This window comes from Camelus bactrianus, chromosome 1 (assembly GCF_048773025.1).
Source record: "Camelus bactrianus isolate YW-2024 breed Bactrian camel chromosome 1, ASM4877302v1, whole genome shotgun sequence".
Classification (NCBI taxonomy): Eukaryota; Metazoa; Chordata; class Mammalia; order Artiodactyla; family Camelidae; genus Camelus; species Camelus bactrianus.
In genome coordinates this window covers 118005480-118025345 of record NC_133539.1, presented here as the reverse complement: position 1 = coordinate 118025345, position 19866 = coordinate 118005480, and the positions used below count along the sequence as shown (strand labels likewise).

Here is a 19866-nt window from a genome sequence, read left to right as displayed (position 1 = left end):
CCACTGCCCCCACCACAAGCAATATTGTTATTTCTGTCTGAATAATTCCCTTCCCTCTAAAAGGCAGGTCAATGAAAATATTCACAGCTTAGCTTTCCAAATCGGGAAATTATGTAAATGACTGGAGGGTTGTTTATTATTTTGGAAATAAAACCCCATCCATAAAACCTATGCCTGGGCCACATTTTCCTAACTTACGGGAAGTTCTAATAAGACATAGCTGAACCAGTTCTCAATGGCTTTACGATTTAGATAAGATTCTCTACTGCAATGGGAATCAGCATTGAAAAATACTTTACAGCCCATAAAACCATCAGAAACAGAATAAAAGAAACAGAACTAGATATTCAGTCATAAATGCAAATTGACTCTCAACAGTCCATCTGCTCAAATCCGCTCCTCACTTCCTTGTGGGTCCTCAGTGGAGCAGATTATTAAGGTCAATAAGCATACTAATGATTCAGCTGAAGTAATTTAAAAAAAAAAAATCTACCTCGACATTCCACATGAGCAAAATGTGTGTTAACTAAACCAAACTGAATTAAGCCCATTTTTTAAAGCCACAGTCTATCAGGAACCAATGGAATACACAGACTACAGTCCTTTGAACAAAAATATCCAGGGCTTTCTCTGCAAGGTAAACAAAGGATGCCGAGCAATTTTTCCAAGCCCCACGGATGCCTTATTTACCTTTGGCCTGGGCAGCAGAGCTGTGCGAATAGCCCAGCGACAGCAGTGCCATTTCTATCAGCTGGTTGAAAAGCATATCTTTTCTCACCAACACAAATTCTGCGTGCTCCTCCTTGCAGTCGTATTCAATGGCGTTTTCATAATGTTCCACCACGCAGAAAACTGGTAGCATGGTCCCTATCAAGGAGACAGAGCAAAAGAGACGCAAACCAACAATCCTCAGAATCACAGTCTTAGGTGGTGGGGGCGGGACGGAGAGCTACGCCATGAAAAATAAACCTTTGCAACAGTGAGAGAAGGGGAGACTGTGTTTCCAAGGCAGACAGGGCACAGACACACCGGCAGGCGAGCACACACACATACATATACGCTCCTTTCCTTTTTTGAAGTTGTAAGAGAAATAGTCAAAGAGAATGTGAACCGGGTCCTAAGGTAACCTGGGCTCTACTTTAATTTTAACAGTGCATTTCCCCAAATCAGAGAATGCAGAATTACCTTTTGGATCAAATAATAAGGCTGACGAGAGAGGAGTGTCTGGTCTGATGAGCTGCGAGTGGTACCTGGCGCGCACGTGTAACTGACTACAGGGTCTTCGGAAGAACCACCTTCACGTGTCCTACACACTTTTGCTAACATTCAACTTTCCCTGTTTGTGTCCAAACACATTGTCTTGGATGATAAAGTGATCAGCATTTGCGTCCTTTTTTAAGATACTGACTTTAATGATTCCATAAAAGAAACACAAAACTCAACCAAACTGATGTTCAAAATATATGATTTCAATATGTGCAAAACACAGATAAATGAGATTTACTGTTAGGGCTCTTCACTGATTCTACCTGACTCAAAAGATACCCCAGGAGCCATATGTCTTTAAAACGAACCATCTTTGTTATAGTAAATAGGATAAAAATGAGAAGAAAGAAAGCTGGCTTCATCGGGACATCTTAGGATAAAGGCATCTGCAGAGATGTGCTGTGTTCTCTCTTTCTTTACTGTAATGCCATGTAATAAGCCAGCAGCCAGGTGATTAACCAACACAGGCCACACCGTTGTTAGAAAAGAGGCTTCAAGAAACAAATCTTGGAATGCAGCAGTTCTCAAGGTGTTTACGCAGCGCACCGTCATGCTTCCGATGATAAACGGAAAAGGGTTAAAAGCAGATGCATCTGAACTGTACGGTGGCACACTGCCAGGGGACTGTCATCCTTAGCATAAATGATGACAAGGGTTACTTTACCAGGGCACCCAGGGTCCCCAATTAGTCCTCTAACATTAATGCCTCTCTCAGCCCTGCCCTGTGGACTCGCAGAATCCAACCAACTTCTGAATATGTCTCATGCAGGCCAGGCAGAGCTAAAAAATCAGGATGTCCTCCAGACTCCAGAGATGCCCTTTAAAAATGCCCTATTTGCGTGTTTCCGCCAAACAAAGCCAGCAGTAAAACAAGCTACATTTCTCTACATTTCTTTCTCCACCGCAGCTTTCGTGAACTGTTCACAAGAGATTCTAGCTCTGACAAATAAACCCCTCTAGGTTTACTTAGAAAAGCTCACAAACTCATTTGGAGGTACCCAACAGGCTGGGCATGAAAAACAAGCCCCACAGCTTGCCAATCCTCCTGTCATTCCTTCAGCTGTTTTATACTGGGGAGGGAACCCATCAGGGGCCAGAAGACGACTTGGGGAGACCACAGCAAAAACAACACTGTGCTTTCTTCCTTGGCTTGAAGGTACTCTGGCCAAACCTCCGAGGCAAATTACAACATTAACCCCTTTTCTTAAGCCAGGCTTTCTCATCCCAGCCACAATTTTTATCTGGCACCTGTGAAGCAAAAAGCACGCAGGTGAAAAAGAAGAAAAGGAAATACTAACACTACCACCAAAAGGCTGGAGTCATTTTGTTGTTCAAAGTAAGCAGAGGACCTTCTACAATTAAACTGCATTTTTAAAACGTCACTATGAATGCAATGCTTTAAAAAAAAAAAAAAGCCCTTGGGCAGGAAGTGAAATTACTGTACTTTGGTTTCTCCTCCCCCTGTCCTGATGTCTTCAAAGAGTTGGGTTACCAGCACGACAAAAACATACGCATTGATTTTTCCTCTTATAGGAAGATACAGACGTGTCCTGCTCTCTGCTGCTCCTTAGACCTGTGAAATAACCGTAGGTCTTTCAAACGATGGAAATGCATTAAGAGTTATCCTGGACTCTATTTAGGGGGCCCCTATCAGATAATTAGGGTGGCTATTGATAAAGCGACAACAGTATCATTTAATTCCAAATTCAGCTGCTAAATCTGGGTGTCGGGCGAGACTTCCAACTACAGCAACTTCATAACCTTCCAGCATTAAAAAAGGGGGAGTGCACTGGTCACTGCTGACTGCTAAAAATACCGCATGATTTAAACCTGGAGGCAGTCTTAGAAGCCTTGCTGAAGGTTTATGAGCCTGTGTAAACAGCACGTCTGCCATAAGGAGCAGCGAAGTCTGTAGAATCCTTGTCTAAAACTGTCCTGGCATTAAAGTTTGCTGTGCAAATATCACATAATACCAGAGACAGCTGAAATCTCCTATTTAGGAATTTATGGAACTTATATGTTTGCAGGCGTCAGAAAGTCTTTTTTATAGAGCCCCAGTGCTTCACAGTACAATATTAATGCACTCGGTTTGAAAAGCCGTAATAAATTATATTTTTAATGCTCTTACCCTGGCTTTCTTAAGATGCATACATTCTTGGCAAACAATCAATAAATAGGGTAATCATGAGTAGAGGCCAAAGAATTTGCTGAAGTGCTGTTTTTCCATTTTTAATAGATAAAGATCTAACAATACGGACTGCTGTGTCTGTTCATTTCAGGATCAATATATTCTTTGTTTTCACCAAACCCAGGAAAAAATAAATGATTGTATGATAAATGTTATGCATCACACACAATGAAATTCCTCTGCCTTCTAACTTTATCTACTTAATATTCTTGGTTGCTACAAGACGGCATTTTTAGCCTTTGCTTTCGCAAATGTAAGGAAAATCTGAATCCTATACAGTTATTCAGAGACAAATAAAGACCTTCTAAGGCACACACATGCCTCCCAGCATAGGCCCTGATTTATAGAAACAACAGTGCTGAATGCAGTCCAAGTTGTTTAACTTCAACAATGTGGTATCAAATAGGCAGGGAGGAATCGCATAGTCACGTACCCTCTCTCCTTAAAAACCTGCCAAAATCTGCCCTTCTTTTATCAAAAAATATCCAGCAAAAGTGAAAACACTAGCGTCATCAGGTTTTTGGCTGCTAAATAATGAGTTTACTCTTAAGAAAACAAATCACCAAAAAAAAAAAAAATGACATCACACAACTTTTACATCATACCACAGGAGACTTCCATTATCTGTGCAACTGCCTTACAACTAGTAATCCTACGAAAAGGCTACGCTTGTAGTCGAACAATTTAAGTGTTTTATTCTTAATCAGGGTCAGTTTCAGCAACAGCCACCCACGTACCCTCTACGACAATAACACCTTGTCGGTGGAAGCCTTGTGTAAGGGAGACCATTATTTCTAATTCAGTCCTTATCATCCACAAAGTCCAATGATTCCAGTCTACAGTGGAGTAAGCTGCTCTGCTCCAGCACGCGAGTTTACACTTTCCAACGTGACTAACACTTCAGCCAGGAATAGAACTCCTTTCAGACTAGAAAGAGAATCGAGGAAAAGGACGCACGAAGCCCTGTTCTGCCTCTCCACCCCGATACCCCCTAAAACCAGGAGCCCGGGGTGGATGCAGGGCTTGCCGCTTCCCAGGACTGGGCTCCAAAGTATTTACCTTTCCTAAGGTTGCTTTTCATCAGATGGCCCGAGTGTTTTAAAGGCACTCCCTGCATTTTTGCACCTGTACTTCCAAGCCTTCCTCTTCCTAGCGGGCTCCCGTTCTGCTCCAGGCGGGCAATCTTGGCTGGTGGACCCTTCGGATCGCTCACATTGTTAGACATTTCTGAATGTTCTTTCCCCTGAGTTGCCTCGTTCAAATGATCCATACTCAGTTACTCTCTAAAGATCACCTGCCAGAATTTAAAAAGAAGGAGACACGTTATAATTGGGTGGGGTGGGGGGGTCCCTGCATCTCTTTCTCTGTCTCTCTGTATATGTAATATCATGCAAATGTTTTATTCCTACGTATTTCTCTCCACAAAGATAACATATTTGGAAGATTGCTTAACTAGATATATACTATAATGCAGATGTTCTTCTATTTCTAGATCACAGCATTATATTTCCATTCAAGATAACAGAATAATTCGTGGAAACTGCACCAACACACATGAACAAAAAGGTCATCTGTCACCTACCAACAAAACTTAAGTGTGGGGAAATGGGTTTACTTTCGGAACAAAAATTATGACAAGGATAGCAAAAAAGAAAAAAGCAAATTGTATTTACGTAGTCCTAATTTTTAAAAATGAGAAATGTTATTACAGAACACAGTAACAACACTTTAATCAAAGATGGAAAGATAATCATAGTCCAAAATACTAGTTAGAGCTGAACATATTTGTATTTTTATATAGTTTAATTCTTATACAGAAAAAAAAATATATATGTATACACTGCCTCAAAAGAGAGTAGCAAACATCTGCTTTTTAAACTTCCTATTGGCTTTTCAGGTTAATTTGTAGAAAAAGTCTTCTACTGTCAAAGTGTCAAGACTTGCGTGACCTGTTTGAAAGATTTAGTTAAGACTTGGCTCAAAACGTGATTGGATCGCTCCACCCCTAAGCAAATGGATAGAAGTGAAGGATTTTCTTCAAATAGCCCCGGTACTGAAGGATTACAACCCAGATATTTTAGAGTTAATATTTAGGTGTCCATTAGTAACAGAAGACTGTTAACAATTTAAATAGCAAAAACTATTTTGTAACAGACACATTAGATTGAACTGCTAAGCTCGCTTTAAAAAAGAAAAATCTTGATAATTTTGGTAAAACACAATTGCCAGTGTTCAAAAATAATCTCAGCAGGCAATGAAGTCAACATCTTAATTAACTTCAGAAAAAATTAACAGATAATTATTTTCAGTTGTATTACACATTGGACATCAATTTTCATACTGTTTGTAATAAAGGAATTATTTAGTACATTATCAAAGTCACTTCTAAAATACAGTTTTAACTAGCACCGATAAGAACAGGTGAGCAGAATTATTTCATGAACTTTGCTGGTACTTGAAGTACTGAGCTTACCAATATTAAGGGAGAGGGGACCATATTTAGAAAAACCAGAGAGAATATAATTATCACTTTCCTCCAGCTGTCTGGCAATTCAACATATCTTGTACTTAAAAATATATATATTCCACTGAACTGAAGAAGCTATTTAGATCCAGATTTGAAAGCCAGCTTGTATTATCAGCATGGCCTTTCTGTAAGCACTTATTCCCTCTGTTTAACCATAGATTACTTTGTCCATTATAATCAAGGAAAGAGGTGATCAGGGAGGGGGGAGCGATGGTAATCTGTAGGTTTAAAAGCAACCTAAGAAGGCCAATTGAAGAACTATAAAGTTAGAGAAATAATGGCTATTTATCCTCGTACCCCAGGGTGGCTCGCTGAGACTAAAGGTTTACCGTTGATCGAGGTCCCATCTGTTTTTGGTTATGAGGTTCATTAACAATAAATGTGCCGCTTTTAACCACTTTTTATCAAGATGACTCTTTTCCATTCTATTAAACTGGAGTCTAAAGCCAAAATTAGTGGTGATTATTAACTTATTCAAAACACTCTTTATAATGCTTCACGTGGATTATCAGACACAACTGCTTTTTCTGAAATTGGTTGCTTTACCCTAGAGCAGAAGATGAATTTTCAAACGTACGGTTTGAAAAGAAAATACTTAACCCTTAGGGCAATTTAAGAGGCCCCCCCCCCGAAAAAGGGGGGAGCAGACAACAGCATCAAAGTTAATGCTACAAAACATATTAAGGAGTCATGAGGCTTAACAGCATTATAAGCTGTACAGTAAACGAAAGTGATAGATGATAATTTAGTTAATGTATTGACAATCAAAACATCATATAGGTCATGCAAAATTGTCCTTTGAATACCCGTCTATAAGCAGCTATTAAACACTCGGTCATCTTGTAAAAAGCTGTACATTATAAAGCAAAATTACATGCACATAAAACACCCAATTTATTCAGTTAAACTATGCCCAAGGCTTAAGTTCACCAAACCTCAGTTTGGAACTCGAACAGCAACCTCCACCATGGGGCCTGCTGGACTGACAGCTCGGGAACTAACTAAGGTCTCAACAGATGCCAGCCTGAAGAGTTTCTTTTGAGTCACAATTAAAAAAAACCCAAAAAACCAAAAAAAACCATTTTATGGTAACGTCTGGTTGGCACACAGAAAGCAGGCTACTTTCTTAAAACCCCATTTCCCTGTCCGTCAACTAAGTCCATCTAGGATAATTAATGAATTAAACAGTGAAATCAGACACAGCCATTTCTTCCTTTAAAAAGAAAAAGCAAAGCACGAAATTCCGGTTTCAAGAACCTTTTTTTTTCGCAGTGTGGGAGCCTTTTCAACGAGTTCCTTGCTGGATCGCCTCCCTCACCCCCACAGCACCCCATAATCACATTTAAAGAGCGTGTGCCCTTATCCATTCCATATGGCCGGCACGATCCAGGCCAAGCTTTCACTGTGACCTTTTAAAGAGACAAAGAAGCAAAGTACTATCTAGAAACAGAAACACTGCAGTTTTACTGAGTGAAATTAGCAAAACCGACCTGAAACTCACCACTTCAAAACTTGACAGCATATAAATAACAAAAACAAAGGAGATTTCCTTTGCAGCCCGGGTTCTTGAAGAGAAGTTCAAGACTGATGTTGTCTATGTCCTTTTTTTTTAATTAAAAAAAAAAAAAAAGCAGCAGACCTGAAGGCGACTTCCCCTGAAATTGTATTATTTTCTCTTCCCCTACCCCCGCCCCCCTAAGCGGGGGAAGGGCAGGGAGGGCAGAAATAAACGTCTAGAAGAGTAGCCATAGGAGAGGGGGGTTAAAAAAATCACAGTTCGAAAAATAACATATATGGTTTGTAAAATGTCTAACCTCAGAGAACGGGGTTTTCGATGGGGGAGGAGGAGAGAGTGGGAAACAGGGAGGAGGGAGAAGGTAAAATTGATCTGACAAGTGATTCGTTGTGGGGGGAAATCGTAAAAACAAAGCAAAACCCGTTAGGAGCTGTACACAGTGGTGGTGCTGGGGAGGCGAGGTGGTGACTGAGGATTCTTAAAAAGGAAAAAAAAAAAATCACTGCGGACAAGGTCTCCAGAAAGGCAAAAAAAAAAAAAAAAAAGGTCCCCTGGCTTCCCTCCCTCCCTCCGGCTCGCTGGGGTTCTTCGGTGTGAGGACAGAAAGTCTACTTCTGGCTGTCACTTGCGATATTATTCTCCAGTCACCCCGGAGAACGCAGGGAGGGGAAGGCCGGCTCGCCTCCCCTCCGGTCGCCCCCGCCCCCTCCCCAACGATTGCGACTGATATTAACAAACCTTAAACTTTCTTCCCACGGCCTCGCGCCCCCAACGAGGGCATCGACCGGGGGGCCGAGAGGGTGGGGGGCAGAAGGTCGCGGAAAAAGCCCCGGCAAGGCACTAAAATGCCACTTTTGATTCGGCCCTCGCTGACGACAGCCCCGAGGACCCCCTCCCTGCCCATGGACGCGGGGCTGCGAGCGTCTGGGGAGCCGAGAGAGTGAGGCAGAGAAAGAGGGCTGGGGGGGGAGGAGAGGGGGGATCGGAAGGCACCCCAGCCGCCTCCGCCGCCACCGACTCCCCGCCCCCTCCCCCCAAAAGTCGCCGAGCTCTCACTCAGCCGGAGTCCGAGGTAAACAACGAGCCCCACAATGGCACTGGGACTTGGGGGAAAAGAAAGCCAGAAACCCCGGCAAAACTGAGCAGGAGTTTCCCGAAAGCAAAGAGGGGGTGGGGGCGCCCCCCGGAGTCGCCTGGGCCCCCAGGCGGGCTAGAGGGCGGCCGCGGCTGCGGCGGTGGCGACGAGGCCGGCGGTGGCCGGGTGGCCCCGGGAGCGGCGCGCGCGCGGCGGTGTGTGTGCGTGCGGGCGGGCGCCGGTCCCCGGACGGGGCCGCTCCGCTCTCCCCCTCGCCGCCGGCTCTGCCCCCATCAAATTCGGAGCCGACTCCTCCCGGCTGCGGTGGCCGCCGCCGCGCCCCGCTCGGCCCCGCGCGTCCGCCCGGGCTGCAGCCCTCCGCGCCGCTGCTGCCGCCGCTGCTGCTGCTGCCGCCGCCGCCGCCGCTGTGGCTGCCTCTTCTTCCTCCTCCTCATTTTAATACACAATCACCCCGCTCGCAGCCCCAGCCCCGAGCACGCAGCCTCCTCCGGGCCGCCCGCCGCCGCCCCGATCCCTTCCCCAGCGGGGCCGGCTCCGCCGCCGCGTCCGGGGAGCGGGAGCGAGCGAGCGAGTGGCGGCGGCGGCGGCGGCGGCGGCGGCGGCAGCGGCGGCGGCGGCGGAGGGGGCGGGAGAGGAGGAGGAAGGCGGCGGGGTGGGGGTGGGGGGGGCAGGGTGCACGGAGAAGGCGGAAAAGGGATGGGGATTAAAACCCGGGCTGGAGGGCCGGGATTGGGGGAGGGGGCGGGGGCGGCGAGTTAAAAAGCAGCGAGACAAGTAACTAGTGAATGAGTGCGGGGAGGGGGAGCGCACGGTTTCCGGCCCCGGGCGCGCAAGAATTTGTAATGAGCTTGATTAGAGTGAGGCGGCCCGACGTTCATTACACACAATACCCAGAATAACAGGGCGCCGCGCGCGGGCCAGCGCCGGCCGCCGGGCGCGCGGGGAGGGCGCGCGGGGAGGAGGCGGGGGCGGCCCGGGCCGCGGCCGCCGGGCGCGGCAGGGAGGGCGGCGCGGCGCGCGGGCGGCGGGGGCAGGTGTGCGCGGGGGCGCGGGCCGGGAGGAGGGGCAGGGCCGGCGGGGCGGGGAGAGGAGGGGGAGGAAAGTGATGGGGAGGAGGGGGCGAGGGCCGGGGGAAACTAACCAGCCACCCACGCGCCACAAAAGCCACCGAAAGGAATCCGTCGGGAGCGTCGGGGGCGGGCACGCGAGGGACAGGCGAAGCAGGGAGGGCGCACCGGCCCGCAGGAGAAGGTCCCGGGCGGGCAGGTGACAGGCGCCGAGGGCCGGGGTAGGGGGACTTCAGGAAGTGGCCGGAGGGGACCCATCGGGAGGGCCAGCTCTGGGGAGGAGCGCGGAGGGTGCACGAGCGTTTGCAGAGGAATAAAGGCCAGGATCCCTGAAACGCTCTAGCAAAGATTGCTCCTCAAAGGAGTAAGAATACTAAACTGTTAGGAACCAACGTTCAAAAAAGATGAGTAAGCCTTTCTGTACGAGTCAGATGGAGATTCAAAACTCCCTCACTTGTGAGCCGGAGAACACGTTGGAGGAAGAAAGACATGGCCCACAGTGGCCGAGTGAGACAAAATTTGGGTCACTTGAAAAAAACCTGACAAAGGGAAAGATGCCACCATTCTTAATTTACACCGGGTGAGAGAGAGGAAAGTTGGGGTGGGTAAGTACACCCGCAGTACATACTTACGTAAGCTAAAGAAATTACCCGGGTAGGTAAATGGTCATTGGCACACAAGTATGCTCGTCCTATTTAAATAATTTATTAAACATACTTCCTACAAAAATGAAGAACCTTGCCGTCTGGCTCAAAATAGAGATGCGGGGTTTATCGCTTAGGTTTCAGTAGGAACATTTTAGAACCCCGAAGGCAAGTTAATCGTGAAACAAAAACAAAAATGTTATAAGAATTATTTTTCAGAATACACTAGGAGGGAAAAGAGAAAAATCCAGATAAGCATTTTGTTACACATAAAAAAGCAACAAGTTAGTGCAAGTACTGAGATAAGAGGGAAATGTGCAAATTACGCTCTTTAAAGCTACCCACTCACTCTTAGACACTGTGCATTAGAAATCTAAGACCAGAAAAAGGTAAAGCAGAAGATAAAGTACCGGAAATAATGACCTCCTGGGGAGGACACGTTCAGGAGAAACACAGTGAAAACAGAGCACTGTAATGGCACCCACGTTTCACCCACAAACCATAAAGGTTAGTCAAAAATCCAGGAAGGCAACAGTGAAATCTTGGCACATACAAACCCAAGCCTAGAGCAAAAGGACGGATGTGATAAAACACAAAACACAGCATCGAAAACAAGAAAATAAATATAAGGCAGTCATTACTAAAAAAAAAAGTCCAAGTGATAACCATATTTTTAAAAGTTGAAATGTGAAGAAGCACGGAGGAGGATATTTTAATTAAAATATAAGAAATATACTCAATAAGGAAATAAGAAAACATGGCAAAATGTAGCAGTGGCGTCAAGAGTTGGTACTGTGGATGGAACGACTTACACTTATTTTTTGAAGATATCTGATATTTAAAAAACATGGATAGCAATCAGTTACCTTTATCATGACAATGATTTTGGCAATAAGATAGGTTAAGTTGGGACTTTCCAAGGTGAATATTTCAGTCGCTTCAGCCTGGTGATGCCTCACTCGTTTCTCTGAAACCTGCCTGATTTTCAGTAGGGACAATGCATTCTAGTATCACACTGTACACATTTACAAACAATAGCAAAATTTAAAAGTAGAGAAAAATTAAAGTGGACTACCAACAAATCATGTACCCATGCAAATTCAACTCAAGTTGAATGTTTTTTTATAAAGAAAAAAAAAAAAGAAAAGAAAGAGAAGAAAGTTGTTGGGCAAAATGAAATTTGAGCAGAGAGCAAAGACTGAAAAATGGTTACTGGAAATATCAAGATTAAGACACTGGAAGAAAATATTGTAAATGATGTTTATCCCATTATTCACACAAAAAATTAAGACAAAAAAAGCTTCCTGATTACCTCAGCCTCCGAATGACCTGGCCAATGCTAATATAACAAGAGGATTAAAATATTAATCTTTAAATTTGAAGAGCACTTTTCACCGAGGAATTACAAACTAATTGTCAAACATAAAAAAAGTAAAAGGATGTAATAAGGATGGATATGGCCTTGGAAAATGATAAACAGAATAAATGAGGATACAGGCATCAAATAATGGCTTTATTATAAAATAATGATATAGTACAATTATAAATCTATTAATCATATATAGATACTCATTTTCCTCAAGCACATTCTTTATTTCAGAACTCTGTAAGAAATGACATAAGGAAATTGGCACAGAGGTTTATGCCCTCCAAGTGCTACAGTACACTGATCAACTTCCTATATATTATTTACCCCTTTAGAATACCACTGAGCACTGGCCAGTATGAATCCAGGTTAAAACAAAGAAGAAGAAAAGAAAGGTAATTAGGAAAATACCACCCTTCTAGACATACGTGAAAATAAACTATCACGTTGGAGGCGGAAAAACATCCATGTATTCTACACAGGCATCTTATATCTGGCAATAAAGATGCACGCAAGTATTGGGGAAAAAGTTTAAAAAAATTAGAAATCTAGCTATCAAAAATAGAAAACCTCCAGAAAGTGAAATACTGCAAGTCACTTACATGAACTATTTAACATGTGGATGTACAGTGAAAACAAGAGTGCATCAATTTTTTATCACAGGACAAGGCATTCAGACTGGCTACACAGAGGTAGCAAAGAGAAAATACTATAACACGTACACAAGATTTTAGGGGGGGACATAATAATAAAAGGACTACTGCATGTTTCAGATGGCACCGTATTAAGATAAGTATGCAGGCAGATATCCGACAGCATTAAAACACATTCAGTGTTCTGAATAGCACATACGTTGGTAATAAACAGAGAAAGCATTTAGAATTTGAACGCTTTTAAGATGTGGCAGATCCGCCAGTGACTGTGTGAGCAAAGCTATGCTTACCACCAGAGCACTTTCTAAGGACATTTTTTTTTTTTGTTCCATCTTTTTAAATTCAAATACTGTTGGCTACCTCTCTACCCTCTTAAAGCAGCACATTTTACGTAGCATATTGCTCTTTTTGTCGTGTCAACTCTTTGTTTTTTTGGCTGTAGCTGCAGGTGGCGTTTTCCATATATGAATTTCTGGGAATCCGGTCTGTGTTGGCCATATAAGGATGTCTATTTGAGCCATATGTTCTACTGTCATATGTCTCATTTTGTCTGTCTGGGATGTCAGGACTGATTCCCACAGCGTTTCTTGAATGGACCAAATACAAATTTGTCAGAGCAGAGAGGGGGAAGAAAACTGGGGCTGGAGCCCAAACGACTTTGTCAAAACATATATTGGGGAGGAAATGCAATATCCTGTAAACATTTGCACCCTTCTTCTCACGTCTTATCTGTGACTGACATCATCACAACTGCCTCGCTTCACAGAGGATCTGTATGATCAGGTTCAGAAGTTTGCAGTGTGTGTGTGCACGCGTGCAGCAGAATCAGACAGACCCCCACCTCTCTGGAGGTCACGGGGGCTTGGCCCAGGGTAGCTGCCCTGCTCTGCCGGCCCTGGGTCCCGCAACCAGCCTGGCCTAGCCTTGAACTCGAGGAGGGGAAGCTGCTTCGTGCTTTCCCCCTTTAGTGAATCAACAGAGCTCCGATTAAATTCTCTGAGTAATCTTACGCAAAGGTATGGTCCCATAGCCTCTGTCCCTTCTTCTCTGTCACAGTCATCGTCAGTGAACAATTTGGATGACTGCTGGCTTCATAAAATATCTCCCATGCTAGACTGTAATCCACGTAAGAGCAGAGGCTGCGCCTTGCTCACTGCCATATTCCCAGGAATTCATACAGCATCCTTGCAAAGTGAGAGCACAAAGCTCACAGTCTCCCATGCAACCCACTTCCACGGCTAACTGCAAAGGCAACTCCTTTCAGAGGTTTCAGAAGTGAGATGAGGTTAACGGTGGGGCAAGTGGCTGTATCATTTAAATCGGAATTAACTGGAATTCAATAAAATTTGTCACATTTCAAGTGTTCAGGAGCCCCCTGGGGCTTGTGGCTCTCCTATGGGACGGTGTAGATGACAGAACACTTCCACCACCACAGAAAGTTCTATAGGACAGCACTTATCAAGAGAACTTCTCTAAAAGACGACTCAGTAAATCCTGGACCTAGCGAGGAAGAGTCTTAGAGGTGCTGAATGGCTTTCAGACATTCTAATGATGTCCAAATTGAAGTCATTTTCCATTTTAGAATAAGCCAATAGGTCTGTCAATCAAGCTGCGTGGCACGAGGCTTTGGTGCCACTGCACGCAAACTGAAGACAACTTGCTAGAACATGTCTGTGTGTGAAAGGGTCCTACAGTGCATTTGGAATAATATGCGTTTACCCCAAAGGCTGCTTTCCATGAACACTGAGCTAGCTCGCAGGTGAAGCTAAAAACCACAGACTCATTCCCCACCCTGACTCTCATCCCCACATTAAATACGCATAGGTTGCCATTAGAAATGGCTTTTTTGGGAAGCTTTAATGTAGATCCCTACTCAAACTGGGAGGGCATCCAAATACCAAACAAATAATGGTGTCCTGCAGAAAATAACAGCAAAAGCCTCGACTACGTTTCAGGAGAGAGAAAGGAGAAATAATGACGAACTCTAAATACGGGGCTTAAGGGGTTTGCTGCTTTTTTCCCTAATAAGTGGGGTTTCAGTTATAGCCAGACACATAGGGATCACAAGTTGTATTACACTTGGACTCTGGTTTCAAATAGACAAAGGTCATTATTAAAGCGAAGCAAAGAAAGGCCAATGTTTAGGCGAATGTGAAGAGAGCTGACTGTGGGGCGTGCATAGCCATTATAGTTGGCTTCGAGAACCCGACACGTGCTATCTGGGCCTTTTACCCAGAAATATTACCTTTTTTTAAGCAAAGACTTACTGGACAATTTTTTTTTTTAAAGCTACTTTTCATTCTATACATGTCAGCGTGGGTCGTAACCTTGACAAAACACAATGGTAATAATTCCATCAAAAATCGGTAGCTCTCTCTAGATCCAGATCCAAAACTGAGTAGGGAGAGGGCAGGGGTCCTGCAGTTTCTACTAAGTCCTCCACGTAGTTATCACCACCAAAGTACTGAAGCGGTTCAGGTTGCCTTATTTTTTCCCCCATTGCTTCTAGAGTGCCCTCCCTCCGTCTTCTCACCTGGGGACCTCCCTTCTGCCACATCCTTTAACTTGCAGCTTGATTGCACCTCTTCTGTCCAAAGCCTTCTCCAGCGATTAGTTACTTCCTCCCCAATGCCCCATCCCACCGCCGTCCTGCAGCGGGGCAGGCACTTCATATGCACACATCTGCCCCTCCCAACTGTGAGTCTGTCCAGATCCTAAGGGTGGACTTAGGTCTGTGTCCCTGGAGTCTCTCCCAGTGCCTGCCATCGCTGTCTGTATGAGTGAGTGCTTATTAAGAATCTTAGCCAGATTCTCACAAACTTAGAAGTAAAGCCAGGTGCGGGATCGGAAGTCAGTTGGGCGGCTGCACGTTGACGTGACCTGAGGAACTACTTCAACAACCCAGACGTCCAGGCCGTACTCACTGCAGTTAAGCTAGAATGGCCCAGGGTCGGAGCCAGGCAGGCGGCGGTTTAGAGCTCCCGTGGTGATTCCAGGGTATAGCCGGGTTTGGCATCCATTGGATATTAGGTAGTGTTTTGGAGGCAGGAAATTGACTATACCTGCTTGGACAGCCTCAAGTGAAGTTTGTAACCCCGTCCTGGGGTCACTCAGAAAAATTGAGGCTTTTCTATGAACCAGCACTCACCCCAAATTTAGGAAATGTGTGTGCAGGCAAGTGACTAGTTTCAAACAAAAAAAGGTGGAGGGCACGGGGGTGGAGCGGGTGTGGAGCAAGCTATTAGATCATTGATTTGGTGAGTAAAAAAGCATGCTGTTCGAGGAACCATGATAAATTAGCATTTGGGCATTTGCCTGAGATTTACGGGGGTGCCAGAAATCCGGTGCAACTATATGATTTATCATCACAGACATAGGCAACTAACCACAAAATTACACGTGGAAGTGAAGTTCTAAAACCAGTCTGTTATTTACTGGAGCCAGAACCATCCCGGTTTTCTCTAATTCTTTCTCCCAACACAGTTGAGCAGGGTTTTTCCTCCCAGAAAACTTCAACCTTGAGCGGGAGTCCCTTTGAAACAGTTGAAAACTGTTCAGCTCGTTTCTAGACTTAGCCATTGTACTTCAGCAGAACAGTAGTATTCACACTGTCCATGCCCAGGGGCCAATGGGAGGGCACCAAGCTTGCTGTGTGGTCCTCTTGCGAAGCTCAGGGGACTTTAATTTAAGTGAGGTCCAACAGCAACCATTCCCAATCAACCTTTAGCCAAGACGTACCAACCAAATCTTCTTAGTGATGCGAGTGTTACTGCTAATCTCTCCTGGTTTAACTGAAGGGAGAAACAGCTGTAGGTTACCAGAGACCTGCATCCTAGTCCCAGATTGTTTTGGGGGAGTACCAGCCAAGGGCAGTGTCTGATGTCGTACTGCCACGCCCACGGTCACAAAGCAGTGGAGAGGGGTTGTTTGTCAGGAAGAAAAGCAACTGCCAGAAACACTGCAGCACATCTGGGCAATGATTACATACCACAATAAAGCTTGAAATTTGTTGAAGCAAAGAAGTTTAACGCAAAACTAAAGCACGTTCTATTTGGAATGATGGAAGAGACTTGGAGGAGATGGTGGCAACGGGTTGCTCAACACTGTGAATGTAACTGACGCCACTGAATTGTACACTTAAGAATCATCGGGACGGCATATTTTATGGAATAGATCTTTTATCCCAATTAAAAAAAATTAAAAACCACAATACTAAGGCAAAACAATCTTTCATCTACTCCTAAGGTTGGCACACATATATTACCATGAAAATATCAGACCACGCAGAAAAACAATGAGCTACTAAACAACTCCATCCTCACTGCCAACCCCTCCACTGCTTTGTCCTTACCCGCCAACAGCCACAATCCAGTCTATGCTGGATAATTAATTCATACGAGGAATACCTGACCCGAGGATAATTAACATGGCTTGGTAATTAGAGACCAAGATCCCACCCTAAGTAGGTAATTTGATGGTCCTCTGATGCAGGAAAATGGTACTTTTTTTCAGATTTTCTTCTATACTGCTGTCTTTTAGCAAAAGAGACAGAAGGATAGACACAAATCGAGAAGTAAGAGTACCTGGAGTCCAAAAATTCTTTTTGGATATTTTCAAACTGAGTCAAAATTAACTGTACTCATGAAACAGTAGACCCTCCCAATTAAACAGTCCTTAAGAGTGCCCACCTCTTTCATGAAGCACAGCCAAGATGGATCACAATTGTCTAAATGTAGTCAATGTAATGATTTATAAATGGTCTCTAGAGAGAGACTCTAGATTGCAATTTTAACAAGACAATGTAACTTTTGTTATAAAAAAAAACCCCAAAGACTTTCACATTTGATTTTATCAGTCACATTTTCATGGTAGTATTCACTTCTGCATGCAGTAATTTGTAGTATCACCTTTTCCTAGAGTATACTGTCCTATATTCTGTTTCCTAGCATCTATTCATACTGATTTCTGTTCGGGATTTTTATATCAACGATGGAGTTTTTAATAGATTGGTAGGTCATATATAAAATATACCTTATTGAAGTTCATACCTACGTATATGTATTTTTCTGATGCCTAAGGAATATGAATACATAGTAAAGCCAAATTAAATTTACATATTTATTGTGTATAAAAGTATATAAAATACCAAAAAATAGTTTTACAGGACAACTGTTACTCAAGCATATCCCGTTACCTATTTTGCAGGTGTGGCTTTCTTTATTAGTGTGTTTATTGTGTATTTGATTCATTAGATAACTATCGTGGACTATAAATATATATGCAAATTTCCAGCTGATATGAAGCAAAAACTTGATAAGTAATGCTTATAAGTAAGTATAACTTTAAAACCAGAACTGCTGAGCCTTCAGGCTATTTTTTTAATCATTTCTTTTTATTTACCCTGTAAAGATGACTTTCATTTGTATTTTATTTATATATAAAAATACGCTTGGGAGAGAAACAAACAACATATTTATGAAAAATTTTGATGGGGACCAGCTTGTAACTGTTTTGAGACTGTAATTGCTTTAAAGATGGACAATACCCACTGTTTTATGACTTACACGACTGCAAAAAGATACTACCCATTCATGTCATATTTAATGAGAATTAAACTTATCTCTATGTGGAGGTAACAAGACTCTCAAAAATAACTTTTCAGTTCACCTTGCACAAAGGGGTTTTGTCACTAAGAATTCACAACACTGCAAGCTAGTGTAAAGGCATCTTTGTGGCTGGCGTGTGCTGTAGTTTCGGATATAAACCAAATCTTTTCAATAAAAATTCCCAGATTTTGGTAAATCCAATTGTTTGGCCAACAGCATAGCATGAATAGATGTCTGTATAATACACATACAGCTGTATATATATGTTCACAGACACTATTTGCCTGTCATACAAGGGAATGTCTCACAATTTAAGACTAGTCAATTACAGTCTTTCTCAGAAATTCTTTAAAACCCAGAGTAAGCATAATAATGCTCTATAATGAAGCAATTCCTACAAAAGAGGACAACTGCTACAGTGAGAAAAGGTGGGACACCGAGATCCTGCTTCCCCCTCCGCCAGCTAGGAGAGAGAGTCTTCATAAGCCAAGCAAGACCAGGTTCCATACCTATAAAGTGATGGAAAAGAATCTGATCATCTTTAAGACCACAAAAAAAAAAAAAAAAAAAAAAATCTCTGCCTTTAAATTTAATTTAAAAAATCAAGTTCACTTTAGAGAGAATATAAAGATACAAGGAAATTTCTCACATGCTACATTAGATGTTTATCTATATATGAGACAGGTGTCAAACAAACAAATTAAAAAACAAAAAACCACTAAGGCAAAGGGAAACTTTAACTCACCAGATTCCATCTGTTACATTTGAATTCATGCATAATTGATTATCCAGGACTGGTAAGTTCTTTTCTCACTAGCCGACCACAGTTTTCTAAACATTATGTATTAAATCACTACAAAAGTGGACTACATTTCAGAAGCAGCCAGGGCAGAATAAGAATATTTTAAATGAAAAATTACATGCCGGTTAATAACAATACAGCTGACCTATGTTTAAGGGAGAGAAATTTTAATCATGTGCATATTAAATATTAATAACCTATTCTGTTATTGTTATAATAAGGTTAAGTAGGCATCTCTGGGCTTAAGGAAAGAGGGAGAGGCGGGAATGCATAATGGTGCAAAAAGATACAGAGACGGGAGACAGACATAAGGAAAATGTGTCAACAATAAACAAGAGGAAATGAAAAAGAAGGAAAAGATGAAGGTGGAAACTAATCTCTATGTGTCATTATGACTGCCAGAGTACTGGCAAAGAAGCAGCATCCTTTTATTTCAATTTTAATCATTTCTGAATTTTAATACCCGGCTCCTTTTGTAATTCTCCTGGCATCCCCCATATGCCTCCATCCCAGCCAAAACACCAGTGTAAATTAAATGGCAGGCAACCACACCACTGATGTCGCCTCCCCAAAGAACCTACCAGGTGACCAAAAGCAGAGAAAGGTATGTCTACCTTACCTCCCTGAGGACCTCTAGCCAATTAACTGGCTGAATGTTCTCTATTTTCTTTAATTTTGAAAAGAAGGACAGTCGTTAGGGAACATAGAGATAGAGAATCATTAAAAAAAATAAAGCAAGCCAGTAGTAATACAATAATCAGTGACCATCAGGGCCTGGAAAAATGAGTTTGCTCTCACTGGCACTAAGGAGCATCACATGATTATTTAATTACAGCTCTAATTTTTGTCTCGTGGATGGCAACATATCAACAATTAATAGGGCAAATAGAGGAGACTGTTTTTAAAGAGACAGAATGTGCATGGTAATGTAATAGGTCACACAGCAGTGCACTGTTTAAGGAAGACTTTCCTTTGTGTAACTAAGTAGGACTGACTCGCAAATAGCCCCACACATGAAAAGAAATTTAAAGAGGAAGTTTTTTTTTTTTTAAGATAACTTTCATAGAATGCCCAGAACTTTTCAGAATGTTTTAGAGGCACCTAACACAACCCTGTTGCAACTCTGGCATTAATT

The 19866-nt window shown here is 43.1% G+C and overlaps 1 protein-coding gene across 9 annotated transcripts in view; it reads right to left on the bottom strand.

The window, feature by feature from the left end:
* SATB1 (SATB homeobox 1) overlaps window positions 1-19866 on the bottom strand; it is a 100798-nt gene that overhangs the window by 71342 nt on the left and 9590 nt on the right. For 3 of the 9 annotated variants that reach the window (XM_074371830.1, XM_074371820.1, XM_074371827.1), the window contains exons 2-3: window positions 4514-4748; window positions 691-867 (exon numbers count right to left, since the gene is read on the bottom strand). In XM_074371830.1, coding sequence (XP_074227931.1) covers window positions 691-867; window positions 4514-4724 — 388 coding nt within the window. In that variant the 5' untranslated portion in view covers window positions 4725-4748. Of the gene's footprint in view, window positions 1-690; window positions 868-4513; window positions 4749-7471; window positions 9181-19866 lie in introns of those variants that run through there. The other 6 variants (XM_074371810.1, XM_074371814.1, XM_074371828.1 and 3 more) reach the window with 6 other exon arrangements.